At 49.2% G+C, this 25,456-nt stretch overlaps 1 protein-coding gene across 1 annotated transcript in view; it reads left to right on the top strand.

Annotated features, from left to right (window-relative positions):
- The window catches only part of LOXHD1 (lipoxygenase homology PLAT domains 1), a 163,503-nt gene that overhangs the window by 555 nt on the left and 137,492 nt on the right, over positions 1-25,456 (top strand). The window contains exons 2-4 of the mRNA XM_041756584.1: positions 5,897-6,011; positions 12,314-12,394; positions 14,178-14,362. Coding sequence (XP_041612518.1) covers positions 5,897-6,011; positions 12,314-12,394; positions 14,178-14,362 — 381 coding nt within the window. The remainder of the gene's footprint in view (positions 1-5,896; positions 6,012-12,313; positions 12,395-14,177; positions 14,363-25,456) is intronic.

Below are 25,456 nucleotides of genomic sequence, written 5' to 3'. Positions count from 1 at the left end.
ACCCTTTGCCAAGTCATAGGCGCACAGAATAGACTGGAACTGCAGTGCCCACACTCTGCTGACCTGTGCATCCTGACAGCCAATTCCAGCCTGGTCTCTGCCCTGCGGCCCGATGGCCCAGAGCCCCCCACTCTGCTCAGGTTGTGGAGGGGTGTGGGAAGGAGGCCTCACCCCTCACCACCTGCCCAGTGAGGGTGTGGACGGCTGCCACCATGTGATGGAGAAGGGGCCTGGGGCCCACATGGGGACAGCACTTGCTGCCTTGCACTGCAGGCTTGTCCTTCCAGGTCATCCTCCCCTGGGGTGTACTGAGGCTGCTTCAAGGTGCCCACCTTCTTACCAGGTGACCAGAGAGGGCTGGACTGGGGAACCACGAGTCCATTTTGGCCTGCAGAGGGTTTTTGTTTGGTTGGTTTTCTTTGGTTGTGTTTTTTTATTTTTGTTTTTTGCCTTTACAATGTTTTGAAAGATTTTGAGGGTGAGTGCCGATGGGCTGTGGACATCTAGTTTGTCACAGTCCCCCCGCTCCCTATCACTCAGACAGGAACACTCAGGTCTGTTTCACTCACTGATGCTGCCTGCCTGGTCCTTGCAGGCATTAAATTCTCAAGGCTTCCTCCAAAGTGGCTTGCTAGTCCCTAGAAGCCCCAGATTCATTCATTCATTCATTCATTCATTCACTCACTCATTCATTCATCTATCCATCCAGCCACTCATTCATTCATTTGTCCATCCATCCATTTGTTCACTCGGTCATCCATTCAGTCACCAGATAGCTACTGAATGCCTGCCTGTGCCTTTCCATGGACTTATTCACTCTCCCCTTTCTCTTCCTCTTCTTATCTTAACTTTGAAAGCCCAGCTCAGGTCCCCCTCTTCCATGAAGCCTTCCTTAATTCCAGTTCACCATGAGTTCCTTGCTTATATTCACTTCTTTGTTCTGTTGCTTCATGTGAGCCTGGTGTGTTGGGCTTGTAGCTTCTTGAGCCTCAGCCACCCTGCCCCCCATGAAGGCAAGGCCTCCTTTATTTGTCATTGCTCTTCACCCAGCTCCGAGCACAGACCCAGACTCTGAGAAAGTGGTCACCAGATGCAGGCGGTGGCTCAACAGGGGTCCCTTTGCTGGCACGGTGCCCTGGGTACCTCCCGGGGTGGAGGCAAGGGCTGTGGAGAGGAAAGGTGGGCCTGGAACAAGTGAAGCATTACTGTCTTCCCCCAGCACAGGCACCCCAAACTCAGGCCAGTTAGTGGGGAGGGGCCTGCAGCTGGACATGGTTGCAGGGCCCTTGCCAAGTACCCTCAGCTTCCGAGGTGGTCTACCCAGCCCACGTGGGTACTGGTGAGTATATTCTTAAGCCTCCCGTAGCTGCCACCCTGTCCACTTCTGTTCAGGGGCTCTGCATGCCTTGGTGTGATATCTGGTCCCTCACATGTTTGCTATTCTTTCTATCCTTTTTTACTTCCACGCTCACATTCAATCTTGAAGATGCCCAAGAACGGTCAAGGCAGGAATGATTAACCCATTTCACAGGTTACAGGCTGAGGCCCTGGGAAACATAAGTGGGAGAGAGAACAAGAATTTCAAAAATGCTTTGCAAGTCCCCACTTCCCTGCTCAGTGCTGCCACATGCTATGTGCACCAGGCACAAGGAGAAGCGCTCCACTCATATTAACCAATGTAATCTTCACAACCTCCCAAGAAGCAGGTAGGGTTTTTATCTTCTTTCTCAGATGAGGAAAATGAGGCATGGTGAAGCTAAGTAAGTTGCCCCAAATCACAAAGCTAGTAAGTAGCAGAGTCAGAATTTGATTCTAGTTGGTCTGGTTGATGCTTGCTCTGGACTGTGGTAGAAACACTTGGAGATGAGCAAGCCGAGGTGGGTGCCATCTTGACATTTCTAAGAGATGTGGACCCATGGGCTCTCCAGTCAGGGCAGGACACTGGCAGGAAATGTGGGTGACGCTAATGGTAGTCACACGCCAAACCCTCAGTGTCACTGCTACTCTCTAGAATGACATATTTCCCACCCCCCTTAAGCCTGGGTTCTCGTGCTACAGGGAGACTCTTGGTGAGTGTTATGGGAAAGAAGAAGAAGGAAAAGGAGAAATCCTGGAAGTTTCCCTCTCTGTTCCTCAGGTCACCTCCAGGCTACACTGGAAACCACCAATAGCCAGAGGGAGCAGAGAGGCTCTCTTAGTGCTCTGAGGGAGGCTGAGCCTAGTGCATTGGGCTTCCTGGCTAAGACAGAGCCACGAGGGGGAAGAGAGTGACTCATATCAGAACCTGAGACACAAGGGACCTCAGGAAGCCATCCTGCACAAACTTCCAGCCCTGGGACACTCTCCTCTTGTGCATCCCAGACATGGGTTGCCTAGCATCTGTTGGGGGTACAGTATCCCAAGGCAGCCTCCCTGAGAATGCTTTTAATGGGGATAATGGCAGGCATGATGATGGTGCTGTTGATGTTGGCAACGGAGATGATGCTGATGCTGATAGTGATGATGGTGACGATGTTGACGATGCCCATGAAGGTAATGATGATGATGCGATGACTGTGGGGGTGATGATGGTGATGGTAATGATGCTGGCAGTCTACCACTTAAGGAATGCATATCTTTCATCTGACTGTGGAAGAGTGTCTGTAAGATGAGTTCCCAGAAGTGGAAATGCTTGAGTCAGTGAGAATGAACGTTGAAAATTTTGTTTAATTGATTTAATCTTCTCATAATCCTTCAAGAAAGAAATTATTCCTGCTTCAGAGATGAGGAGATTGAGGCCCTGTAGGAAATTTGATTGAAATCACAAAGCCAATAATAGTAGAAGTGGAATTCAAATATTGGTCAATTTAGTTCCATAGTCTACATCCATTTCATTGATTGATTCATTCACTTGTTCATTCATTCCCCTGGGCAATTATTTATTGTGCCCCTCCCACTTGCCAGGCTCTGTGGTAGGAGCAACACTATGGTGCCAATTGTTCTTTGTGCTGAGCGGTGCACTTTGTTAGTTGGGATCCTCCTCTCTGGAGCCAAACACAACCTTGTGTTTTCTATATGGTATTTGTCCTCCACAAGATAGTTCTTCAGCTATCTGAATTGAGTTTTTAATTAAAATTCTTAAATTGAGGAGTAATATATATACAGTACAAAACTTTCATAAAGGTACAGCCTGATGACTTTTCATGTATGTACATGGTTGTGTAATTACCATTTGGATCAGGACATTGAACATTTCCAACCTCTGGAAAGTTCCTTTACTCTCTTTCCCAGAGGTACCAGCTCTCCTGGTTCTAAAAGTTTAGATTAGTTTTTTCCTTTCTTGAACTCCAGACAAACAAAAGCATATAGTAGACACATTTTTGTGTCTAGCTCCACTTTCACTCAACATTCTGAGAGATTTACCTGTTGTTACCTGCTATATAGTTTGTTCTTTTTTATATACTATTGTATTTTATAAATGCATCATATATTTAACCTTTCTATTGTTGGTGGGCATTTGGGTTATTTCTGGTTTTTAGCTATTATGCATAAAGCTGCGACAAATCTCATATATATCTTTTGATGGACACACATACTCATTTCTTTTTGATTTATAATTAGAATTGCTGAGTCGTAGAGGGGGCATATGTTTAGTTCCTGGTGCTTATACCAATTTACACTCCCACCAGCAGTGTATGAGAGTACCTGTGGTTCCACATTCCTATCAACCCTTAGTATTGTCAGTCTTTTAAATTTTAGCCGTTCTGGTGAGTATATTGTAGTATCTCATTATAATTGCAATTTGCATTTCCCTGATGAATAATGATTCTGAGCACTGTTCCATATGTTTATTGGCCATTTGGATATCTTCTATGACATGCCTGTTTAAGTCTTTTGCCCACGTTTCAATTTTATTGAAATAAAATTTTATTGAAATATAATCACTTCATAATAAAATGTGCCTATTGTAAATGTGCTGTTTGATGGGCATTGATAAATGTATACATCTGTGTAACCCTTAGGACAATCTATATATAAAGCATTTAAATTATCCCCCAAAGTTCCCTGTGCCTCTTTTCAGTCAAATCCCCTGTTCCCAACTCTAGGAAACTGTGCTCTGCTTTCTGTTAAAATAGATTAGTTTTTTCTAAAGGTTCATGTAAACAACACTATAGTGTATAGTGTTTTGTGTTTGACTTCTTTTGCTCAGCATAAGCTGCTTGAGATTCATCTATATTGTATATGAGGGTAGTTCAGTCCTTTCTGTTGCTGAGTAGTATTCCATTGTATGGATATACCAGATCTTGTTTATCCATTCATCTGTGATTAGATATTTAGGTTGTTTCCAATTTAGAGTTATTATGAATCAAGTTTCTATGAATATTTGTATGCAGGTCTTTGTGTAGGCATGTTTTTATTTCTCTTGGGAAAATACCCAAAAGTGGAATGTCTGGGTCTTATGGTAAGTGTGTGTTTATCTTTTAAATAATTTGTTGCCCGTTAAAAAAATTAGTGTGTTATCTGCGTTCCTTATTGATTTATGTGAATTCTTTACATGGTCTGAGCATGAGTCCTTTGTTAGATATACGCGTTCCAAATATCCTCTAGTTAGTGCTTGTCTTTTCATTCTCATCACGGGCTTCATTTCTTTCTTTTTTTTTTTTTTTAATTTTTATTTATTTATGATAGTCACAGAGAGATAGAGAGAGAGGCAGAGACACAGGCAGAGGGAGAAGCAGGCTCCATGCACCGGGAGCCCGACGTGGGATTCGATCCCGGGTCTCCAGGATCGCGCCCTGGGCCAAAGGCAGGCGCCAAACCGCTGTGCCACCCAGGGATCCCTTCATTTCTTTTTTTTAATGGGCTTCATTTTAATTAAGTCCAATATATTAAATTTTTTATGGCTCATGAGCTACTTACGAAGGAGCTATGTACCTTTGAATCAGCTTTTGAGGGAGCTTCCTCATCCCTCTCGCACCCCAGACTCTCCTTTTCCCCAAACCATGCATCTCCAGACCTCTGTGTCTTGTCTCATGTGATGTGGTCCTGGAATTTCCACCATGCTGTTCATTCTGCTGTGGACATTCAGTTTGGAAACACCACTGTGTATGTGCAAAGCCATGTGGGCAACACTTCAGGTCCTGGAGTTGTCCAAGGGAGGGCTCCAGGGCTTTTCTACAGCTCAGGCATCCTTGTGACGTAGACCATGAAGAATTAAGGATTTGTTTATCACAAGAGACAAGAAGTTGTGCAAATGTACTGCTTCTTTTCTTTCCTCATGGGGCCTCTACTGGGATCTTCATCAGGACCAGGGACTTCAAAAGAAAAGGCATCAACAGCAAATAGCACAGGCCTCTAGAACCAGAAAGTGGGGATATCAGTGCCCCTGCTGAGAAGGGAGCCCGACCACGCTCTGCACTACTCAGCTCTGGGATGGCTCATCCTGAGCCTGTGATGGCAGTGCTCAGGAGGTCAGGGGAGATGAGGGCTCGCAATGTAACTGCATTCATAGAGGGCAGAGAGGAAGGTGGGAGCCAGGTGCAGGCTCTGAAGGCCATGTCTAGGAGGCATCTGGGTGCTGTGCTGGAAAGATCACAGATGAGGTGTCCAGAGGCCCTGGGCTGGGCTCTAGTGTTGATACTGGGTGGCATGTGACCTGGGCTTCCCCCCCTGCCTACAGGTCCCTTACCTGTAGAATGAGCCTGCTGCATTAAATGGGAGGTTTTGGTCTTATAGCAGGACTTGGTGTGCCTGGCTCTGACCCCGGCTCAAAGGCGTGTGGACTATAGCAAGCGTTTATAGAGACCTTGGTGGCTGGGTATCCCCTGCGGGGCTGGGAGGAGCTACGGTTCTCTAAGTCCATGTAGGATTCTGGGTTTTCTTATAAGCCTGTGATCTGTCCTCTTTTCCTCTCCAGTGTACGAGGTGGTCACAGCCACGGGGGATGTTCGCGGTGCAGGGACAGATGCTAATGTCTTCATCACCATTTTTGGAGAGAATGGGCTCTCTCCCAAGCTCCATCTCACCAGCAAGTGAGTACCAACTTGGCCTTAGTGGGATCGTGGCTGTTAGTCAGGACTGACATGGTTCTGGAGCCCAGGGAGAAGACCCATGTGTCAGGTGTACGAAGGGACGTGGGACCTCTGCTAACGACAGACCCCATATCATCCAGGGGGGTCAACCTTCCCTAGCTCCCCTGTTGTTTTTTGTGTGAAGTAATGGCCACTTTGGGTCTCAGAATTCCCCGGAAAATCTATTAGCTGTCCCTTGATGTGGGAGAAGACAATCAGGAGCAAGAACCCTGGGTCTGGGTTCAGCTTTGCCATGTGGTTGCCATGTTACTTTGGCCAAATCTCTTTGCCTCCAAGGCCTTGGCTTCCTCAGCTAGCATCTGGGAGTGATCATCCCCCTTTTACCAAACTCACAGGGCAGTTGAGAGGTGGAAACAAAATCATGCATTCAAAGGAGCCAGGAGTTTAAAATGCTCTGGACCCGTGTCTCTCCACGGGTGACACCATGGCCCACCACCACACGACACCTGCGTGCCAGCAAATGCACACTTGAGTCAGCCATATGGACTACTTGTGTGTGTGCTAGTGTCTGTGTGTTTGTGCAGACATGCTCTGTGTGTCTGTTTTTGTGTACGCCTGAGTCCTCCATGTCATTTCTAATCCACTGACAGTAGGGGCTGCTGCCTCTTTATTTTGATCCTCTCCCCCGATCGCACACGTTGTACACAGACATACCCAGCGCAAAACATGGGGATGCTTTAGCAGAGTTCTACAATTCCAGAACTGTCCAGGGGCTGCAGCAGTGCTCTAGGCAGCTGGTTTTCAATCTGTGCTGCATGGAACCAGGGATCAGTCAGCTGGTTCCGAGCCCTACTGTGCCCCCCATCCTTCCTTCCTCCAGAGCAGCTTGACTTATGGTTGTCTTGCCCATTGAGTTTCTGAGTCAGATTTTGTTGGCGCCAAGAGTTCTCTAGCCAAGGAAAATGTGAAAAACCACTAAATTTATTTCAACTCATTCATGGGGAGACGGAGGCCTAGAGAGGAGCAGAGATTAGCTCTGAGTCATGAAGCTTCTAGATGGTAAAGTTGGTCCTCAGACCCCAGGTCCTTGATGTGGACATGTCCTCCAGCACAGGCCCTGTGGCCCAGAGGGCATGTGGGAGCCCCTGTAGCCTCCTGAGCATCCGGGTTGTCACCTACCCAGGGGGAAGCAGGTGTGGAGGGTTGAGTCTCAAGGGGAGCTGTGGAGGGGTGGGACCCCCAGACCAGGACATCCTGAACACCGTGCTCCGTAGACTCATCTGGCCCGTGTCCCAGGTTAACCCCGAACAGGCTGCGGTGTACATGTGGCCTCACTGAGGCAGGTATAACATCCTATTTTGTCCATTTCTGCAGAACAGGGTACCCACCTTCTTGTACTGCTTACCGTGTGCAGAGTGATTGGCTTGCGGAGGTCTTTCTCTCCAGTAATGTGGGCACGGTAAAGAGAAGACATGAAATGACCATCCTCTTTGCCATGTCACTTCCCCCAAGCACACTATTCTAGGGAGAAGCCACTAAGCTCAAGGGAAGTCAGTCAGGGTGTTTCTGGAGTCCCTAACCTGCCTCTTTTAAATAAAAAGAACCATTTTCTCCCTTCTGGTGGTTTCTTGCTGTCTTTCAGGCTTTCTTGCACTTATAGTCCCCTTGTTCTTTCCCCCCTCACCATTTTCATTTGTCCAAATAGCCTCCCGGGAAGGCCCCGGAGTCATTCTTCCTAAACCAGCGTGAAGTTTGTCACTGAGTCCCCGTTCCCAGGAGCGTGAATTTCAGCCTTCCTCCTCAGTGGGGAAGGGAAGACTACATCATGGCAGAGCGAGTGTCAGGGCCTGGAGGGCTCCAGGTGTCACATGTAGGTCAGTATCTCCATGCAAGCCCCACGGACAGAGATCACCACCCCCTTCTTTGTGACTCTGCGGCTCTCTCCCATACCTATGTCATGCTCCAGGTCAGGCAGTGGGGGCACAGGTCAGGCCAGGATCCAGGTTGGGCTGGCCTGAGGGGCACTGCAGGAGCCCATGGAGAGTGGGTGCTTTCAGAGCCGGGGCTCATTTTGCGGCCTCAGTGGTAGGTCCTGGGAGGCTGGGAGGTGATATGCAGAGGGATGCCAGGTGGAGTGGACAGTGAGTGGAGGGTGGCTTCATCAGCCCCATCCTTCCCCCAGCTCTTTGCAAACAGCCGGAGCTCAGTACGTTATGCTGTCAGGGCAGCCGCAGTGGGACTTCACAGGGAAGGGCACATGATCTGGGCCTTGGGGAGGGAAGAAGACTCAGATGAAAGAGGGCCCCAGGGAGGGTACTTTAGACCACAGGGAACAGTCTGCAGGTGCACAGAGGCAGCAGGGGGCCAGGAGGGGAGGACCTGCCTTGGAAGGCCTTGTTTGCAAGCTGATCAGTGGGGGCCCAACTTGCAAGGTGGCCCAGAAAGATTAATCTGGCCGCCGCAAGACCCGAGGAAGTGTCTGCAGAGAGAATTGCAAAGACACCATCCTCACCATCTCAGATGCTTTCAGTTCAAGATGGAGACCTTGGGCCTAAGAGGGGAGCATCGCCTTCCAAGGAATTCCCTGACCCTGAGGACTGGCTTCCAATCTCTCATCTCACTGTGAGTGGCTGTCCCCTCCTTGCCACATTGTGTCACCCCAAAGCCAACTTGTGTGTCAACTGGAACTGAGCTCCTTTTCCTTGCTTTACACACATACACACGTGCGTGCATACACACACACACACACACACACACACACACACACACACACAGACTACGAGGTGTTTTGAGTTGTCTGACTTCCCTGATACTCAGGGAACCAGGTCGAGTTCCCAGCAGGGCAGTGCAAATGACCTGAGATGCAATCTTAGGCTCCATTATTTTAGGATTAAGCCACTGCCTATCCTGCAATTTCATCTGGCTGCTTTCTTCCTGGCGTCTGGCCATGACCCCACCCCACCTTCCCCTCCCATATGTCTTCTCTTGTCTTTCTCCCCTCTGCTCCTGCTCCGCCTCCTGTCTTTCCTCTTGTAACCCAGGACTTCATCTGCCTCCCCCGTGACTTATTAGAACGTTTATTTCCCGATGCAAGATAATCCTGCTGCAATTATTTGGGGCCCAGTGTTGACATGCTGATTGTTCCGACCCTCGTGGTCCAGTGTCTAAGCTCCTCAGTGTACACGGAGTCCCCACTCAGGCAGCAAAGAGTGTGACATGTTCACTTTGGTCCCCTGTCAGCTGGCGTCCACCACAAGTTGAGCATCAACAGCCGTGGCTCCCAGAGGAAGTCCCCATGTTCTGGGTGCCCGTCCCTGTTACCCAGGACCACCCTCAGCACGGGGTCACAGGTTCAGGATATGGCAAAAGGATGGTATCTCATGTATCTTCTGGAACATGGTTCTCCCTTTGAGAATTCACCATCTGAGTGGAAGAGGCTGCCTGGCATCTTAGCCTGCTGGCTCTGCCAGGTTGGCGGCTAAAATGCCCTGTGTGACCTGCTAAAGCCTCTCCTGGGTAGGGGCCCCTGCTGAATGGGCAGGCACGGGCGGGCGGGGGTGCTGTGTACTGCACTAGCCTTCATCTGTGGAGCGACTGGGAGCCCCGGGGAAGCCATGGCCTCCCACAAAGATACGTGAGCAAGTCTGCATTTCTACTGCAGGGGGAAAACAGTAGAAGGTACCAAAACCCCTCTGTCCTTTGGTACTTCTACTTTGCCTCCAGTCAGTTTTCTGAAAACCAACTGGTACTGCGTTTTGACTTCCCAGAAGTGGGGATTTTGGAATCTGACCCAGGTAGGTTGCGGCTGGAGCTCACCTGGGATTATCCTGTCACCTCCCTGCAAGAAGAGGGTCCATGTAGGCCTGTCTCTGCAGCCCTTCCCTTCCTTCCTCTGGGGAGAGGCCTGTGAAGGCCTCACAGAAGGCCTTCCTCTCTCTGCCAGGGAGAACTGGGCCCCATCTCAGAGCTCCTGGGACAGCTGCTCCACATCCTGTCATATCCTTGAACGCTCTGCTGTAGTCCCGACACCATCCTGGTAGACCTTTCTCTCCTGGCCTGCCTCCTGCCACCTTGCTTTTTAAAATTTGTTTTCTGAGTGACAGTAAAGCACCGTGGTTGGCTATCACACGCACACGGGGACGTCTGCATCCACCTGCCAGCTGGCCAAGGGCACAGGGCCTTCCTGAAGGTCAAAGGCAGCTGTCAGGGCTCCTCCAGAAGAGGCTGTGGGCCGAGGCTCCCCAGGACGCCAGCTGCTTTCTTTCCAAACCACCCACCTCTGCCCCCCTGCTCATCGGCACTGGCTGTTTCCCCAAATTCCAGGCCCTGCAGCAGTTGAAGCCTGACAGTCGTCAGACTCGTCCTGAGGATTCACACCAGGCCGCAGGGGGCCGTGGGGCACGGGGGCTGCGGACTCGGGACTGCACCGTTTCCATGATTACAAGTCAGGATGTGCTTCCTCTGGAAAACTTAAATATACACAGACATGAATAAATAACCAGCACTTCATAAGTCTCACCATCTAGACACGCTGTTTTTGTATAAATCCTTTCACTCCATTGTTTTTAAATGCAGTTGGCATCCTGTTGCGTTGGTCGTTCTGTTCATACATTCTATTTTTAATCTGCTTTTTCTCATAAGCCTATCTCGTAAGCCTGTTTCTGTTCTATTAACTATTCTTCTATAACAGGAGCTTTTGATGGCTGCATAATATTCTCCCACACAGCTCCCCAGGGCCACTATTTATTTATTTGATGTAGAGACTCCTGTCTGTTCTAAAAATGCATTTCCTTGTCTCGTGTGGAAACAGAAAATCTCTCCTAGCTGCTTATTTCCCATTCACACACTCCCGAGGCACAGGACCGATGTGTGTTTTCCATGCCATGGTACCACTGCTTTGACCCTGTAACAAAACATGGGGTATGTTGTTATTCACTTCTGGAAGTGAGGTTCCCACAGGTGTGTGCAGCGAGCCAGCAAACAGGCCCTCTCACTTGAGCAAAAAGCCAGATGTGTCTGCTGCTTTCTCCTCCTCACCCTCTGTGCCCAGACCTCAACATTTCCCCTGACAAGGCTGCCTCTGCGTCTCTTTGTCACCTGGCTTCATGAGCTCTGCTTGCTTTGGGACGGGCTGAGGCCTCATGTCTCACAATGTGCCCACCTTAAGGAAATTTCTCAGGACAGACTGTTGGCCAAAGTGGGTCTGTTTGCAGACACACCGCAGCTTCAGGGTCCGTAGAACCTCACAAGCCTTCTGTTACTGAGTCTGAGCCTTGTTGCCTTAGAGAGAAGGTTCCTCACCTTCCTCTTTATCTGGAAACACAGTCACGGTCAGGAAATAGGCATTGGTGTTCCTCTCTTTTCCTTCCCTATGGGCTGGGTGCTGGAGCTGGTGCTGGGAGCCCCAGCGGGGAGCCTAGAGGGTGGTGGGGAGGCACACAGCTGTCCGGCCTGGGAGGGCTTCACTGCGGGTGGGGCTGGCGGGAAGGGCCATGAGCAGGCTCCCCTGGCAGGGTCCCAGCCCACACAGAGGACGCAGCAGGTGTCCACCAGAGACTCAGGCTTCGGCTCCCGGAGGACTCCATGCTGAGGCTGCTCCAGCCTTCCTGCATCTCCTGCGTCTAAGCTGATGGAATCTAGGATGCTCCTGAGTTTGAACTCACCTGGGCAGCAAATTGAGGAACATCACAGGTGTACTTGCTTCTGTTCACACCATCTGTGTGATGCCAGACACGCATTCCCTCACTGCCCCGCTTCCCAGGGTGCTGGTTTGGGTTGAGTGTTTCCCGTCTTATTGGAATGGCAGGACCGTGGACTGCCACCCAAGGTCTGCATCCGCTTCGGGCTGCCATTGCAATTCCCCACCAGCAAGAACAAGGCAAGGGAGGAGAGGCTGGGGGCCTGCACACCCAAGAGCACCCTGGAGTTCACTCTGCCTGCCTTCTTCCTCCACTGTCCCCAACCCAGAGCATGACATTGGGTCATGACTTTGGAGATCCGGGTTCTGGTCCCAGCTCTACTAACTAGCAGTTTCCTTATTTGTAAAGGGGGGCCAATATCGCCTGCCACACTCGCAGGACACACAGCAAGTATCACAGAAGAACTTGACTGTGAAAGCAAGGAGCGGGTACCAACTGACCTTGCCCTCTGTCAGAAAGGACTCTCAGAATGGGGGTGGTTACTTGTAGCACCTCCCAGGACTGGGACGGTGGAGGAAGAAAGGGGATAGCAGCCTTTGGCTCTCCTCCCGGGCTTGTGGGCCGAGTGCAGATCCATGCTAATAGTGCACACATTCATTGTAGGAGTGAATCCGCCTTCGAGAAAGCCAATGTTGACGTGTTCCGGGTGAGAACCAACAACGTGGGCCTCATCTACAAAATCAGGTGAGAATTTGGCCCCTGACCAGGGAGGGAGGGAGATGACAGTGGGTAGATCAGGGACTGATGTCACTACTTTCTGGGTGTTGATCACTCCCTGGTATCATTTACCTCCCACCCTGAGTCATTGTGCCCTAAACTTGCCCAGTAGAGATTCACTTCTTCAGGTTAAGACAATTTGAGACAGTTTCTCACAGTCTTGGGAAATGAGCTCCCAGAGGCACCAGCTTGGTGGTCAGGAGCAAATTCCGAGTCCGGGTTGCCACCTGCTAGCTGTGGGACTTTGGACGGTTCCACTCCAATCCCCCTTCCCTCACTTGCAGTAATGGTGCCTGCCACCCTGAGTTAGTGAAGACTCAACGAGTTGGGGCTTAGATGGCAGCTGGCACTCAGCAAGCGTTAGAGATGCCAGCTCACGTGGCCGGATGCCTCTTGACAGAGAGCTTGTCTATCTCTGGGGGTGTCTGTGTGAGTGTGTGGGGAGGGAGCCTGGTTGCCGAGGAAGAGCCTTCAAGTACCCCTATTTTCCCCTCTCCCTCCCTACTCCCCAGGCCGTTCAGTTTATGCCCATTTGTCAGAATGTCAGGATCACCTGCACCCAGGCTACGGCCTGGACGGGGGTCAGATGCTTCCTCAGTTCAGTCCCGATTTTTCCTCTTCCCACTAGAAACCATAGGACCATGAACTGTCTTTCATGGGGAAATAAGGGACACAGGCAGTTCCTGGCACCAGCTGCATGAGGGAAGGGGGATGGCAGGGCAGAGGGTGTTGGTGTGGGGAAATGTGACTTCTACTCTGAGGTCCTTACTAAGTGCTGGACCCTCTGCCAGGCAGAAGCACATATCTTCATGTATGTCATGTGTGTCATTGGTCCGTTGGGGCTGTGTGCTGTCTTGAGTTGTGTTCGTCCCATGAGGGCCTGCAACGATAAGGCCTCACTGCCATGGGCAGGGAGGAGATATACCTGGTGCAGAGTGAGGCCATCCAGGGGTCAAGGTCTGGATAGGCCCAGAACTGGGCCTACCAGGCATGTGGAGGACTATAAGAAGTAGAGGCAATTTAGGAGGCCAGGTCTTGAAGAGTGTGGATCTGATGATGCCTGGTACAGTAGCCCTTGGCCACATGTGGCTACTGAGCACTTGACTTGTGGCTAGTCCAAACGGAGATGCACCGTACGTGTATACACACACCAGATTTTTGAAAACTTAGGAAAAGAGTGTAAAATATCTTATTAGTAAATTTTCTCATGATTCCATGTTGAAATGATAAATGGATGAAATAGAATACATTATCAAAATGAACTTCACCAGTTCTTTTGCTTTTCTTAATGTGGCTTCTAGAAAATCTAAGCTTACATACATGGCTCACACATGCAGCTCATGGGATAATTCCATGGGGCAACATCAGTCTTGATGGCCACGGCGGGGGTGGGGGGTGGTTAGTCTGGGTGGCACAGCTAAGGCGAGTATCTGGGGGCCCTGGGGGTCTGGGGATCAGGGAGAGAAGGGAAGCTCAAAAACAGTTCTGCCACAAGTCTGGGCAATCCTGGATTTTTTGTGGAAGGCAATATGACCTTGCTGGTGATGTAACCACATATCGCTCAGTAAGCACCTCTACCTTGCACAGTATTCCCATTTTGCAAATGAGGACATTAGGGTTCAAGGGGTAAAGCAACCATAAGAACAAAATGATGGCACCCCTCCTGGAAGTAAACATTTGGGTATTCCAGTGTGGAAGGGGTGTCGTCTCTGTTCTGCCAATGACGTGCAGGTGTCTGCTTCCATCCCAGGATCGAGCATGACAATACAGGTCTGAACGCCAGCTGGTACCTGGATCGTGTGATTGTGACTGACATGAAGCGGCCTCACCTCCGCTACTACTTCAACTGCAACAGCTGGCTGAGCAAGGTGGAAGGTGACCGCCAGTGGTGCCGTGACCTGCTGGCCAGCTTCGACCCCATGGACATGCCCCGAGGTCAGTGCTGAGGCTGACCTGCCTGCCAGGGCTGGCTCATGCCTCTGTCTTGCTCTGGGCCTTTCTGTGTCCCCTTGCCATTCCGCCAGGATCTTCCTGTTGGCTAGAGCCTGACTGAAGCCCCATCTTCTCCACATGACCTTTCCAAGAGCAAGCTTATGTGCTCTGGAGGCTCAAGGAAATGGGAAATGCAAGAGGACCAGGAAGCATGATGGAGGGGTGGGCACATTCCTGAGCATCCCCTGTGTTTTCAACAACTCTTGTTGATGGGCCTCTCCGCTGAGAGTCCTCTCTGAGGTCGAAGGCAGCTTTCATTGTCTTCCTATTTCTTTGCCCTTCTTCTGATGCCCAAAGGAAGGTGAGCTACGGCCAGGGCATGGTGGGTGGGGATCAACTCACAGCTTCCAGAGCTCCATCAAGCAGTCCCTAGCGCTTCCTGATTTTATGAGGAAGGAAACAACTAATTTCAAGTGCATCTCTGACCGAAGGCCTGAAATTCAGTCATTTTAGCTCAATAAGAAACGGGTGAACAAATCATGTGAGAACCACACCATATCTTATGACTTATTGTATCACACTTCTGTCCACTAAAGTTCTAACCTCACCTCACCTCATTATTGGACATATTTGCCTTTCCACAAAGGGGGACATCACATGTGGGTACCACCGTCGTAACACCTTACTTGCAGAGAGTCACAGGCCATCGGAGGGAAAGGCATTTGATAGTGACCCTGGCAAGGTCACAAGGAACAGCAACAGCAGGTGGACACACTCCCTAGATTCCTTCCAGCCTGAGTCCTGTGGTCTCCAAGATCCATCCTCTCTTGCAATGCAGCTGAGCAGGGCTTTAACTCTCCTTCTCTACCTCTGACTTCCTACCCCCCAACTGACCTTGAACTTGCCTTGTTCCTCCATGGCTCCCTCTATAATAATTTGTGACTTCACTGTTTCTTTTCTAAAAAAGATGTTATTGGTCTCTCTCTTATTACAAAACCAAATTTGATCATTATAGAGAATTTAGAAAACAGAGACATGCACACATGAAAACAGAATACCTGTAATTCTATCACCTGGATAAACATCACTGGTGACATTTTTTTTGCGCACTCACTGCTAGTCTTTTCCATGCACATATAATTTGAAAGAATGGGCTAGGACAACATCCTGTTTTAGAGTGTATTTGTTTCTATGCCATAAATATTGCTCGACACCCCTGCTTGCAATGAGCATTCTGGCATAGGGAGGTACCATCACTGATTGGTTCACTGAATCCCTTATTGTTGGACATTTACATTGTGTCCCCCTCTACAATTTTATTGTTACTACAAACTATTCACCTACATCTTTGCACAGATTATTCTTTCCTTAGGATAAATTCCTAAATAGATTGTATAGAATGTACATGGTTAAGACTTTAAACAAGCATTTCCAAACTGCCCTAGAAAGGGTGCATCAGTGCCCAATCCCACCAGCCGTGCAGGAGCATCCATTTCCCTGCCCTCAATACTTAGTATTGTTTAATTTTCTAACTGGATAGAATATTCTCCCTTTGGTTTTTGGTGGTGTTGGATATTTTTCATATGTTTATTGGCCATCTGTAGTGTGTGTGTGTGTGTGTGTGTGTGTGTGTGTGTGTGTATGAGAATGAAAGAGAGAGAGACAGAGACAGAGACAGAGAAGAGACAGAGACTTGCCTGCCCATGCCCCATGCCTGTCTTTTCAATTGGGGTGAATTTCACAGATTTTTCCCAAAGATGTTAAGTATCTCTAATTCTTGATCTCTTTACTAGGATCAGTCCCTAGCAAGTTGTCAAGCTGGCCATCTTCCTCTCTGCTCTTTTAGGTGCCCTCTTTTCTTGGCCTTTTCCCACCATTTAGTTCCTCTTCCTACCTTTTGCCTCAGTCCCATGAAAACTCAGGGTTCTTTTTTTTTTTTTTTTAAGATTTTATTTATTTATTCATGAGAGACACACAGAGAGAGGCAGAGACAAAGGCAGAGGGAGAAGCAGGCTCCACGCAGGGAGCCTGATGTGGGACTCAATCCCAGGACTCCAGGATCACGGCCCAGGCCAAAGGCAGGCGCTAAACCACAGAGTCACCCAGGGATCCCCAGGGTTCTTCATTAGAAGAGCTTCTGAAAAGTCACCATTAAGAAAGAATTAGTGTAACTCCATGGTTCTCCAACTTTCCACAAGAATCATCCAGGGGAATGTTCTTGCCTTGTGGGAAAAACAAAGACACCCACTGACGCTATCCCTGAATCAGATCGCTGGGGGTACCGCATCACTGCCCTTTTATGAGCTGGAGGGCACTGGATTTGTAGTATTTCCGGGCTGGATTCTGGAAGAAGGAAATGAAAGGGAGATCTTCAAATTTTCAAAGGACTGCATTGGTAAACATAAGGTTAACTCTCCTTGCTTCTCACCTGGAATTATACCAGCTTGATGTTTAGTTGCTGCAAGAGGTCTCTGATGATCAAAATGGGGAAGATGATTATTACTTCATCCACGCAGTTTGACAGATGAAAATACTTTAAGACACGGGGTGTGGACAATAATAGAAGGAGACATTTTAAGTGTCTATTTCACCTCCTCACGCCCCTCCAAGGGATGGTGGATCATTAGTTGGGTAGCCTTGCTTTCCTCTCTCCATGCCCAGGACCATTGCCTGAAGTTCTGGCTGGTAATTAGCTGGAAACTTCTTTCATTCCTGCCCTTCAGGGAGGGTAGGTGTTCTAGGCTGACTGACTGACCCTTTGACCGAGGTGATCAGCAGATAGTGACAGGGGTGGACCTTGATCAGGTTTTTAGATGGTTCCTGTATAGGAGATTGTATATCATGCATGAGGGGAGTTTGCCCTACTTGTGGTTGCCAGTGGGCTGTGGAACTTTAAGACAGCTTCCCTGGACAAGAAAGTCACCCTCCCTGCACAGCACAGGCCCTGACATTTGCCATGGAGGTTCCTTTTTCCTCTCTAGGGTTCTCTGTAAGTGTGGAAAGTGTCTAACGTATTCCTAATATATTGGGGTGATTGCTGGTCAGAGCTGCCCTCTTCTTCCATGGAGCCCACTCCGGTAAAGGGAGGCATGAGGAAAAGCAGGGACAGGAGGTTGCAAAAGAAGGAGATGGACGATAGCCAGCTCACAGTTGTGTGGATGGAAGATCATAGAGCAAAGTTCAATTTCTCAGTGGTTCTCTCAACTGGTTGGTAAAATCACTGCTTCGGACATCTTAAGGAAACCAGGGAGCAGGGCCAAACCAAGCATGTCACCTTTTGGTTGCCTCTGTGTCTGATTACCAGGCCTTCAGGATCTGTTGCTGGGGAGTGGGGAGACAGGTTGTTGTGTCCCCTCAACCACTGGAAGTTTCCAAACCCTAGTCACTCACATTCTATCTTCAAGATTTTTGCTGTATTCAAGTACAACTTCCATTATTTACTAGTTTTTCTTCATAAACTCAATTTTGGCAACTTATCTATCAACTGGTGAAGTTGTTTGTTTTTTTAAAGATTTTCTATATTGATTCATGAGAGACACGGAGAGAGAGGCAGAGTCACAGGCAGAAGAAAAGCAGGCTCCCTGCTGGGAGCCCGATGTGGGACTTGATCCCAGGACCCCAGGATCACGCCCCAAGCCAAAGGCAGATGCTCAACTGCTGAGCTACCCAGGCGTCCCAACTTGTAAAGTTGTTTTCAAAAGAAAGTGGATATCACTATCACAAAAACTGTAATCATTTGCTACGTAAATCAGCACATCAACACATATTAAAACCAATACACGACGTTAGATAACCCTCCTGTATCACCATTAGCATCCTGCGTGCCACGAGCAGTATGCAGATTGCATGCTGGGAAACACTACCAGCCCTGGTCTGTGAGGAAGGGAAAGCAGAAGCAGGGAGGAGGGGAAGAGGGTTCGTAAGATACCTGGGCTCTCTCTCCTCTTCACGGGGCCTGGCTTCACTCCATCACCCCCCACACCTGCGGGGGAAGGAAGGCGAAGGAAGGCGGGCAGGTGCTATTACACTGATGAGTTAATGCTCAAGGAGGTGCTGATTCATCTAATATCAAACAGCTGACCACAGAGGAGCTGGGACTAGAATGTGGGTTCCTAATCCTCAAAGTAAACTTCCTGTCTGTCCCCCCATGGGCAGGGCAACCAGCCTGACCCCTGAGAGATCAGGGCCTGAGGGATCACACAGTGAGGGTTCATGGAGGTCAGGAGGACCAGTCTCCTACGGTCACAGGGGTCCCTTTCACACATCCCCACTGGCTGCTTCTCCAGCCTTGGTTTGAATCCAGCCTTTCTTGAGTGGTGGACAGTTCCCAACCACCCAGCTCAGCCATTCCAGTGCTAAGTGGCACTGGTTGTCAGAAAAATCTGCCAGAAATTAAACCCCAGACAGTCTCCCTGGGACTTCTGCCAGTCTGTTGCAGTCACCTGCTGACAAATACCCTGTCTACCCCTCATCCGTGTGAAAATAGGCTGCTCTGGGCCTCCCCTCTGGGGACACACGTCCAGCCTGCCTCCCTGAGCAGCTCTGATGTGCCAGTGTTCCCCAAGAATGTACCTCCCAGACAGGAACCCCGAGTTCCAGATGGGCGCCCCTCAGAACAGAGTGCAGAATCCTCCCCGACTCCATCATCCTACTTCTTTTTAAGAAATCATTATTATTGCCATAAAACATACATAGAATTCACTATGTGAACTATTTTTAAGTGTATCATTCAGTGGCATTAAGTAGATTCACATTGTTGTGTGACCATTACCACCACCCATCTCCAGAACTTCTTCATCTTCCCCAACTGAAACTCTGTCCCCATAAAAGAATGACTCCACATTCCCATTTTCCCCAGCCCCGGGAAATCTCTGTTCTCCCTCTGTCTCTGTAAATTCGACCACTTAGGGATCTTATGTAAGCGGACTTAGAGGATATTTGGTCTTTTGTGACTGGCTTATCTTACTTTAGCATAATGTTTTCAAGGTCCATCCATGTCACAGCATGTATGGGAACTTCATTTCTTGGTAGGGCTGAATCATTCCATTATGTGCTTAGACCTGTTTCACTTATCCATCAGCTGTTGATGGACACTGGGGTTGTTTCTACTTTTTGGCCATCGTAAATAACGTTGCTGTGACTGTTGGTGTACAAATAGATGTTCAAATTCCTGCCTTCATTTCTTTTGGGTGCAGACTCAGCCGTGAAAATACTGGATCGGGTAGCCATTCTATATTTAACTTTTTGAGGAATTGCCATACTGTTTTCTGCAGCGGCTGCATCATTCCACATCCCCACTCACAATGCATGAGGGTTCCAGTTTCTCTACATACTCATCAATGCTTTATTTTCTGTTTGTTTGTTTTTTTTTAATAATCATCTCTTCTTGCGCTTATGGGTCATTTGTACATTTTCTTTGGAGAAATGTCCCCGTTCAAGTCCTTTGCCCATTTCAAAATTGGTTTGTTTGCCTTCGTTGTTGAGTTCTAGGGATCCATCTAGAATGTCTTTGTGGATATTAACCTCTTAGCTGATGTGATTGATTTATAAATATTTTCTCCCATCCCATGGGATGCCTTTTCACTCTGTTGAAAAGAGTTGTGTTGACACACTCAAGTTTTTAATTTTTATGAAGTCCAACTTATTATTTTTTCTTTTGTTGCCTGTGCTTTTGGTGTTACATCCAACAAATTATAGCCAAACCCAATGTCATGAAGATTTTGTCCCCTGTTTTTTTCTTACATTTGGGCCATTGATCCATTTTGAGTTAATTTTTATATGGGATGTAAAATAAGGGTCCAATTTCATTTTTCTTTTTTTTTGCACGTGGAGATCCAGTTTGCCTACATCATTTGTTGTAAAGACTGTCCCTTCCCTCATTGAATGGTTTTGGCACCGTTGTCAAATATCATTTGACCATATACATAAGGGTTTTTTTTCTGGGTTCTCTATCCCATTCACTGACCCAAATGTCTGTTCTTAAGTCAACACTGAACTGTTTTGATTATTGTAGCTTTGTAGGAAGTTCAGAAATCATGATGTGTAAGACTTCCAACTTTGTTTTAAGATTGTTTGGATATTCAGGTTCCTTTGACATTCTGCTTCTTTTAAACCACTCTGCGATTGATTAATCCAATATCCCAGTGACAATACATCACACTGACTTTGCAGTCAAAGGGCTCTGATTCCCCTGGAAGATAAGATGAAAATACCCTAGGTCCTCAGTTCTTGCCCAGTGCTTCAAGGCTTCTGGAGAAACAACCTGGATTCTCCTGACTCATTCCCACGTGATTCAGCAGGAGTGGGTGTTCCAGTCTTGACTGGCTCCCCTCCACATCTTAGTGGAATGGTCCAGGAGACATCACACCTCCTGATTAATAATCTCAGACATACATGTGCCCTGAGGGAGTTAGCAGCCATCTGTATGTTTGTCTCTCTCTTAGAGTGGGTGTCAGGGGTCCTGGCACCTTCTGGGGCCTGCGGCAGGCTGGCAGCCGCTTTTTCAGCATGTCTGCATTGACTATCCCTGGGAATACAGTCTTAGCTATCGAATTGCTCCAGAATTGTAGTGAATTTTCCATCCTGCCATCTGCCCCTTGGCATTCCCCCATTGCCATGGATGTCTGACTCTCTTCCTAGAGGATTTCTATCTAGAATGGCTTCCCCTCTTGACAACCCAGAACCCAGAGGGGCACAGTAGCTGTATTGACATCTGTACACTGAGGGCTGCTGGCCAGAATCTCAGCACGTCTCCCAGGCCTTGAATTGAAGCATTGCCATGAGCAAATGTCATGGGTCATGCACCTTCACTCCCAAGCTGCTCTTAAATGCTGGGTCTGGGGTCAGGATATGGTCCTGGCACTCCAATTGCTTGCAGTCCAGTGAGGACACAGACTGCCACAGTACAAGCTACCCTTGAAGAGAGTGGAGGGCATCACATGATTCAAAGCTCCATGTCTCAAGGCATAAGAGTCCTAGGTTCAGTTCCCACAATACCACCTTCAGGCTCCATGACCTTTGGACAGAATACTTCTACAGTCTTGTGTCTTCAGATACATACACTGTACAAATCCACAGAGGCCCAGGAGGTAAGGTCTATTATCCCCACTTTCCACCTAGAACAAAGGTCCAGGTGAGCATGACCATCTCCCACCTCTCTCTCTGTTTCTCAGTCCCGGACTAGCAGCTCCCATTTCTCAACGTGTTTGCTCAGATTGTGTTGGCTCCAGTGTCTGGCAGACGGTGGCTCTGAAAGCTGTTCTCTCCAGCACTCATAAACCATGAGGAAGTTTCAAGGGACCCATAGGAAATGGGTCTGAGGATGAGACATTCTCTCCCCACCTGCTCCCCGATTGTGGAGTGGAAGCCAGACTGCTGACAGAAGTTTCTAGGGGCTCATGTCCTGTCCCATCAAGCCCCACAAGACCCAAGAACCCTAGAGTCCTGCCTGACTGCTGCCTGGAAGGGTTATCCTTGCTCCCAGACTTCTGTGTCAAGCTGGTTAAAGAAAAGACGGTCAATTAAACATATTTCGGGGTGAGAGGAGCAGAGCCAGCACCTTTCCCCTTGCATGCTCTCTCTCATCCTAGGCTTCAGGGTTCCGTTTCCCCCATGCTACCCAAATCCCATGGGGGGGGGTAGAGCCCCAGCTTCTCTGGAATGCACTCCTTGCTCCCTTGCCCTGGGTTCTCCCCCTTCAAACTTGGAGAAATTGAAGTCTGTGCCATCCACGGAAGTGGATTCTCAGGGGTCCCCCCACCCCCTGCCGCCCAAGCTGCACTCAGGGGTGTGTAAGGAATCTCATGGGCAGGGAGGAGGAACGTTTCAGCCTGCTTCTTGAGATTCAGACATGATCCGGCCAATTCATAGCCAGAAGGAGCCCTGTGGCTAATGGGGTGGGTGGTGGCCCTCAGTGGTTTTAAGATGTATAAACAGCTGAGACCTCCATATCTCAGGGGCTGCTGTTGGCCTCTTTGGGCACTAACTGCTGAATATGTGTCTCTCTGGGCTCTCCAGCCAAGCTCAGTTTTCTCTGGGTTCTCCTCACCTGGTGACTGCACTCATACCTGCCAACCTGGCCACTAGGACTAAGGGCTTGCATGAGATTAGTAAGAAACAGGCTCATATGAGTATGGGTAGGGTGGGGTAGGGAGTCATGAGTAGACACACGCAGTTATGGGGACCAGCAGCAGAGATGGGTGGAAAGAGCTCTACCAGGGGTAGGGGTTAGGGGGGCAGATAACTGGCTTCCAGTCTTGCCCTGCAGTAACTGTGACTCAGGGAGGTCATTCGTCCCCTCTGGGCTACTTCCTTGTCTTAGAAGGTTGGACTAGATGTTCTCTGAGGTCCCTTGCAGCCCTGGCTTTCTCTGGTATCCTGCGAGCTAACTGTCTCCTCATCTCCATTCCCTGGCTCCAGGTCTCCCAGTCTCTGAATTCACTTCCCAAACCTTGTTGTTACTTCTGGTGTGACGTTCCTGGGGCCCAGCACCCAGTACGTTGCAGAGTTGCACAGGCTGAGAGTGCAGGACTGCGCATCCCTCTGGCCCCAGGGCGGCTCAGGACACATCTCAGGCTGGAGTGGGCCACCCTTAAGACAGACCCTGCCTGGTTTTCTCACTGCTACTATGACATCATTTCCTGCTTTCTGGCCAAGTAATTGTCCTCATCCCAGCACCCACCTACAGACCCTCCCACTTTCAAAAGCACTGAGCTGATCACGTGGCTTAAATTAGTACTGAGCCCACACCACATCGCTTTGGGAAAGTTCCGCCAACTTGGCAACACGACAGGCCTCGGAAGCCAAGAACTGAGTTCCAGCTGGCCTGGGGGCTGTTCGCACCCCGGGGCTTCGGGAAGCAGGCACAACAGCTCATCGATGTTTCAGACCCGGGCCTTGCCGGCAGCAGAGGAGGCCCTCGCATTCGGAAGGGCTGGGTCTGGAGTGGGTCCTGCCCGTTGTCTCCTCCCGGCTTGGCCTGTTCCCTAGGCTTCTCCGGGACACCCCTCTCCCCAAGGGAGCATTTACCTGCTTTGGTGGGTCAGTAGTAAATGCAGCTGCAGCCGGTGTTGTGCTAGGCCCCAGAGAGACAGAGGCGCTGGTTGTTCAAGTAGCACTGGCATGGGCAGGTGGGCTGGCAGCCTGCAGGTGGTTGGGGGGATAGATGAGCTTTTCGTCCAGACTCCCTGGCTGGCATTTTCTCCCTCTTCCCTGCTCCCGCCCATTTGTCTGTCCTTCTTTTTCTTCTTCTTCTTCTTCTTCTTCTTCTTCTTCTTCTTCTTCTTCTTCTTCTTCTTCTTCTTCTTTCTTTCTTTCTTTCTTTCTTTCTTTCTGTAGCAAATGGGACACCTAATTCTGGGGCTGAAAGTGGCCCAGGGGCCAATAAACAGGTAGAAATGGGATCGTGTTTGTCCAGCATAATCACTGTTTCCACTCTCAGTGATTTCATCAGGCAACTAGGTTATAATTTCATTACAGCCCACACTGTGCTGCACGGTGATTATACCACAGAGCTCCAGATGTGCACCCAGTCTCGGCAAGACTGTGCTGGGCACGGTGCCCACGGTGCCTTTGAAGAAGGGGCTGGACCAGAAGGGATCATGATTAACATTTTAGGGGCATGTGCAAATCTCGCTGACCTGTGGTGGATGATGACAGGCCTGCCCGAGAACTGCCTGGTGCCAAAGCAAACACAGCACGAAAGCAGCCTGGCTGAGTGACAAAGCAAGCACCCATCACAAAGGCCCTGCCAAGAAAACCAGCAGCCCTGACTTACTCCCAGGTTCTATAGGATGATACCACGGAGTAATCAAATCTTTGACTTTACAACATAATTCTCTGGGTCAGAAAGCACATGAGACTATATATCCTGAGTTCTTGCTCTGGCTTTGCCACCAATAGTGATGAGACCTGGGGCAGATGCCTGTTCCACTCCTATCCTCAGCTTCTTCCTCCATAAAATGGGTGCACTGGTTTTTCTCTGGTGGTCTTTTTACAATTAATAGAGTGTAATAACCAAAGAATTAATAGAGTGTAATAACCAAAGAGAGAAGGATGGGTCTGGGGCTAGCCCTCATCTATGGGGCAGAGGAAATTGGCTTTTGGTGTCCTCCCTTCCCCTGTGGATATTTCCTTCTCATTTCACCCCCTCTCAGACTTACCATTATTCTGCATAGTGTCCATCTCCCCACTGTGAACTCGGTCCCTGGACCCTCCTCCTTCTCTGTGGTCAACATCTGGCTCTGCCTCTCTACTGGTTGGGTAAGCTCTGTGCCACTATCTCTTCATCTGTAAAGTGGGGATAACGTTAATTCCCACTTCACAAAGTGGTTGAGCTGATTAATTGGGGGGGAATGAACATCAAGGCTTGGTACAATGCTGGACATAGAGTAAGCACCCTGTAAACGACACCAGTAAGGTGGTGGTAATGGTGGTGGTTAGGATCTTGATGTTTTCCCCTCTTCATCCCCCACATTCAGGCTTATTCTGTCTCTGAGATGCACACACTCAACATTCTGGCCTTTCAGAGTCAGGTAGGATGTTGGAGCCACTCAGGGCCAGGGTTCCCTCTGGAATCCAGAAGTCTCTTCTAAACAACTGGAAATAGGCTCAAGACCTTGATTTCAGTTGAAGGCTGCAGGGAGAACTCTCAGAGCCATGAGGGCTTCAGGCTTGGGAGGAGCTGGGCCCGTCCTGCAGCGCTCTCCTTCTCTGAACTTCCCAGCAGCTCCCCGCCCACCCCATCTGCTCCCACCTAACATTGCAGAAAATCATCTCCGGAAAGAGTGGGAAGAAGAGAACTGTTTCCAATGAGGCCCCAGCGAGAAGTATCAGAGAATTTCAGGACCAGAAGTGACCTTATCAACCTTCCTCCCTTTTATAGAAGAAAAAACAGAAGCCTCAGGAAGTTAAGCCACTGGCTGTTGGTCACACAGTGTGGGTAGAGCTAGTGCCCTGGGCTCCACATGCCACCTTGTGCTCTTCCAGTGTCATCCAGTGTCTCAATGGGCACTTGTTGGGAATCTTTTATGTACCAGATCTTTTGCTCGGGGTAAATAGATATAGGCCTTTCTCCTTAGGAACTTAGAGACTAAAAGG

The sequence above is a fragment of the Vulpes lagopus genome, chromosome 1 (assembly GCF_018345385.1).
Source record: "Vulpes lagopus strain Blue_001 chromosome 1, ASM1834538v1, whole genome shotgun sequence".
Classification (NCBI taxonomy): domain Eukaryota; kingdom Metazoa; phylum Chordata; class Mammalia; order Carnivora; family Canidae; genus Vulpes; species Vulpes lagopus.
This window is presented reverse-complemented; position numbering and strand designations above follow the sequence as displayed.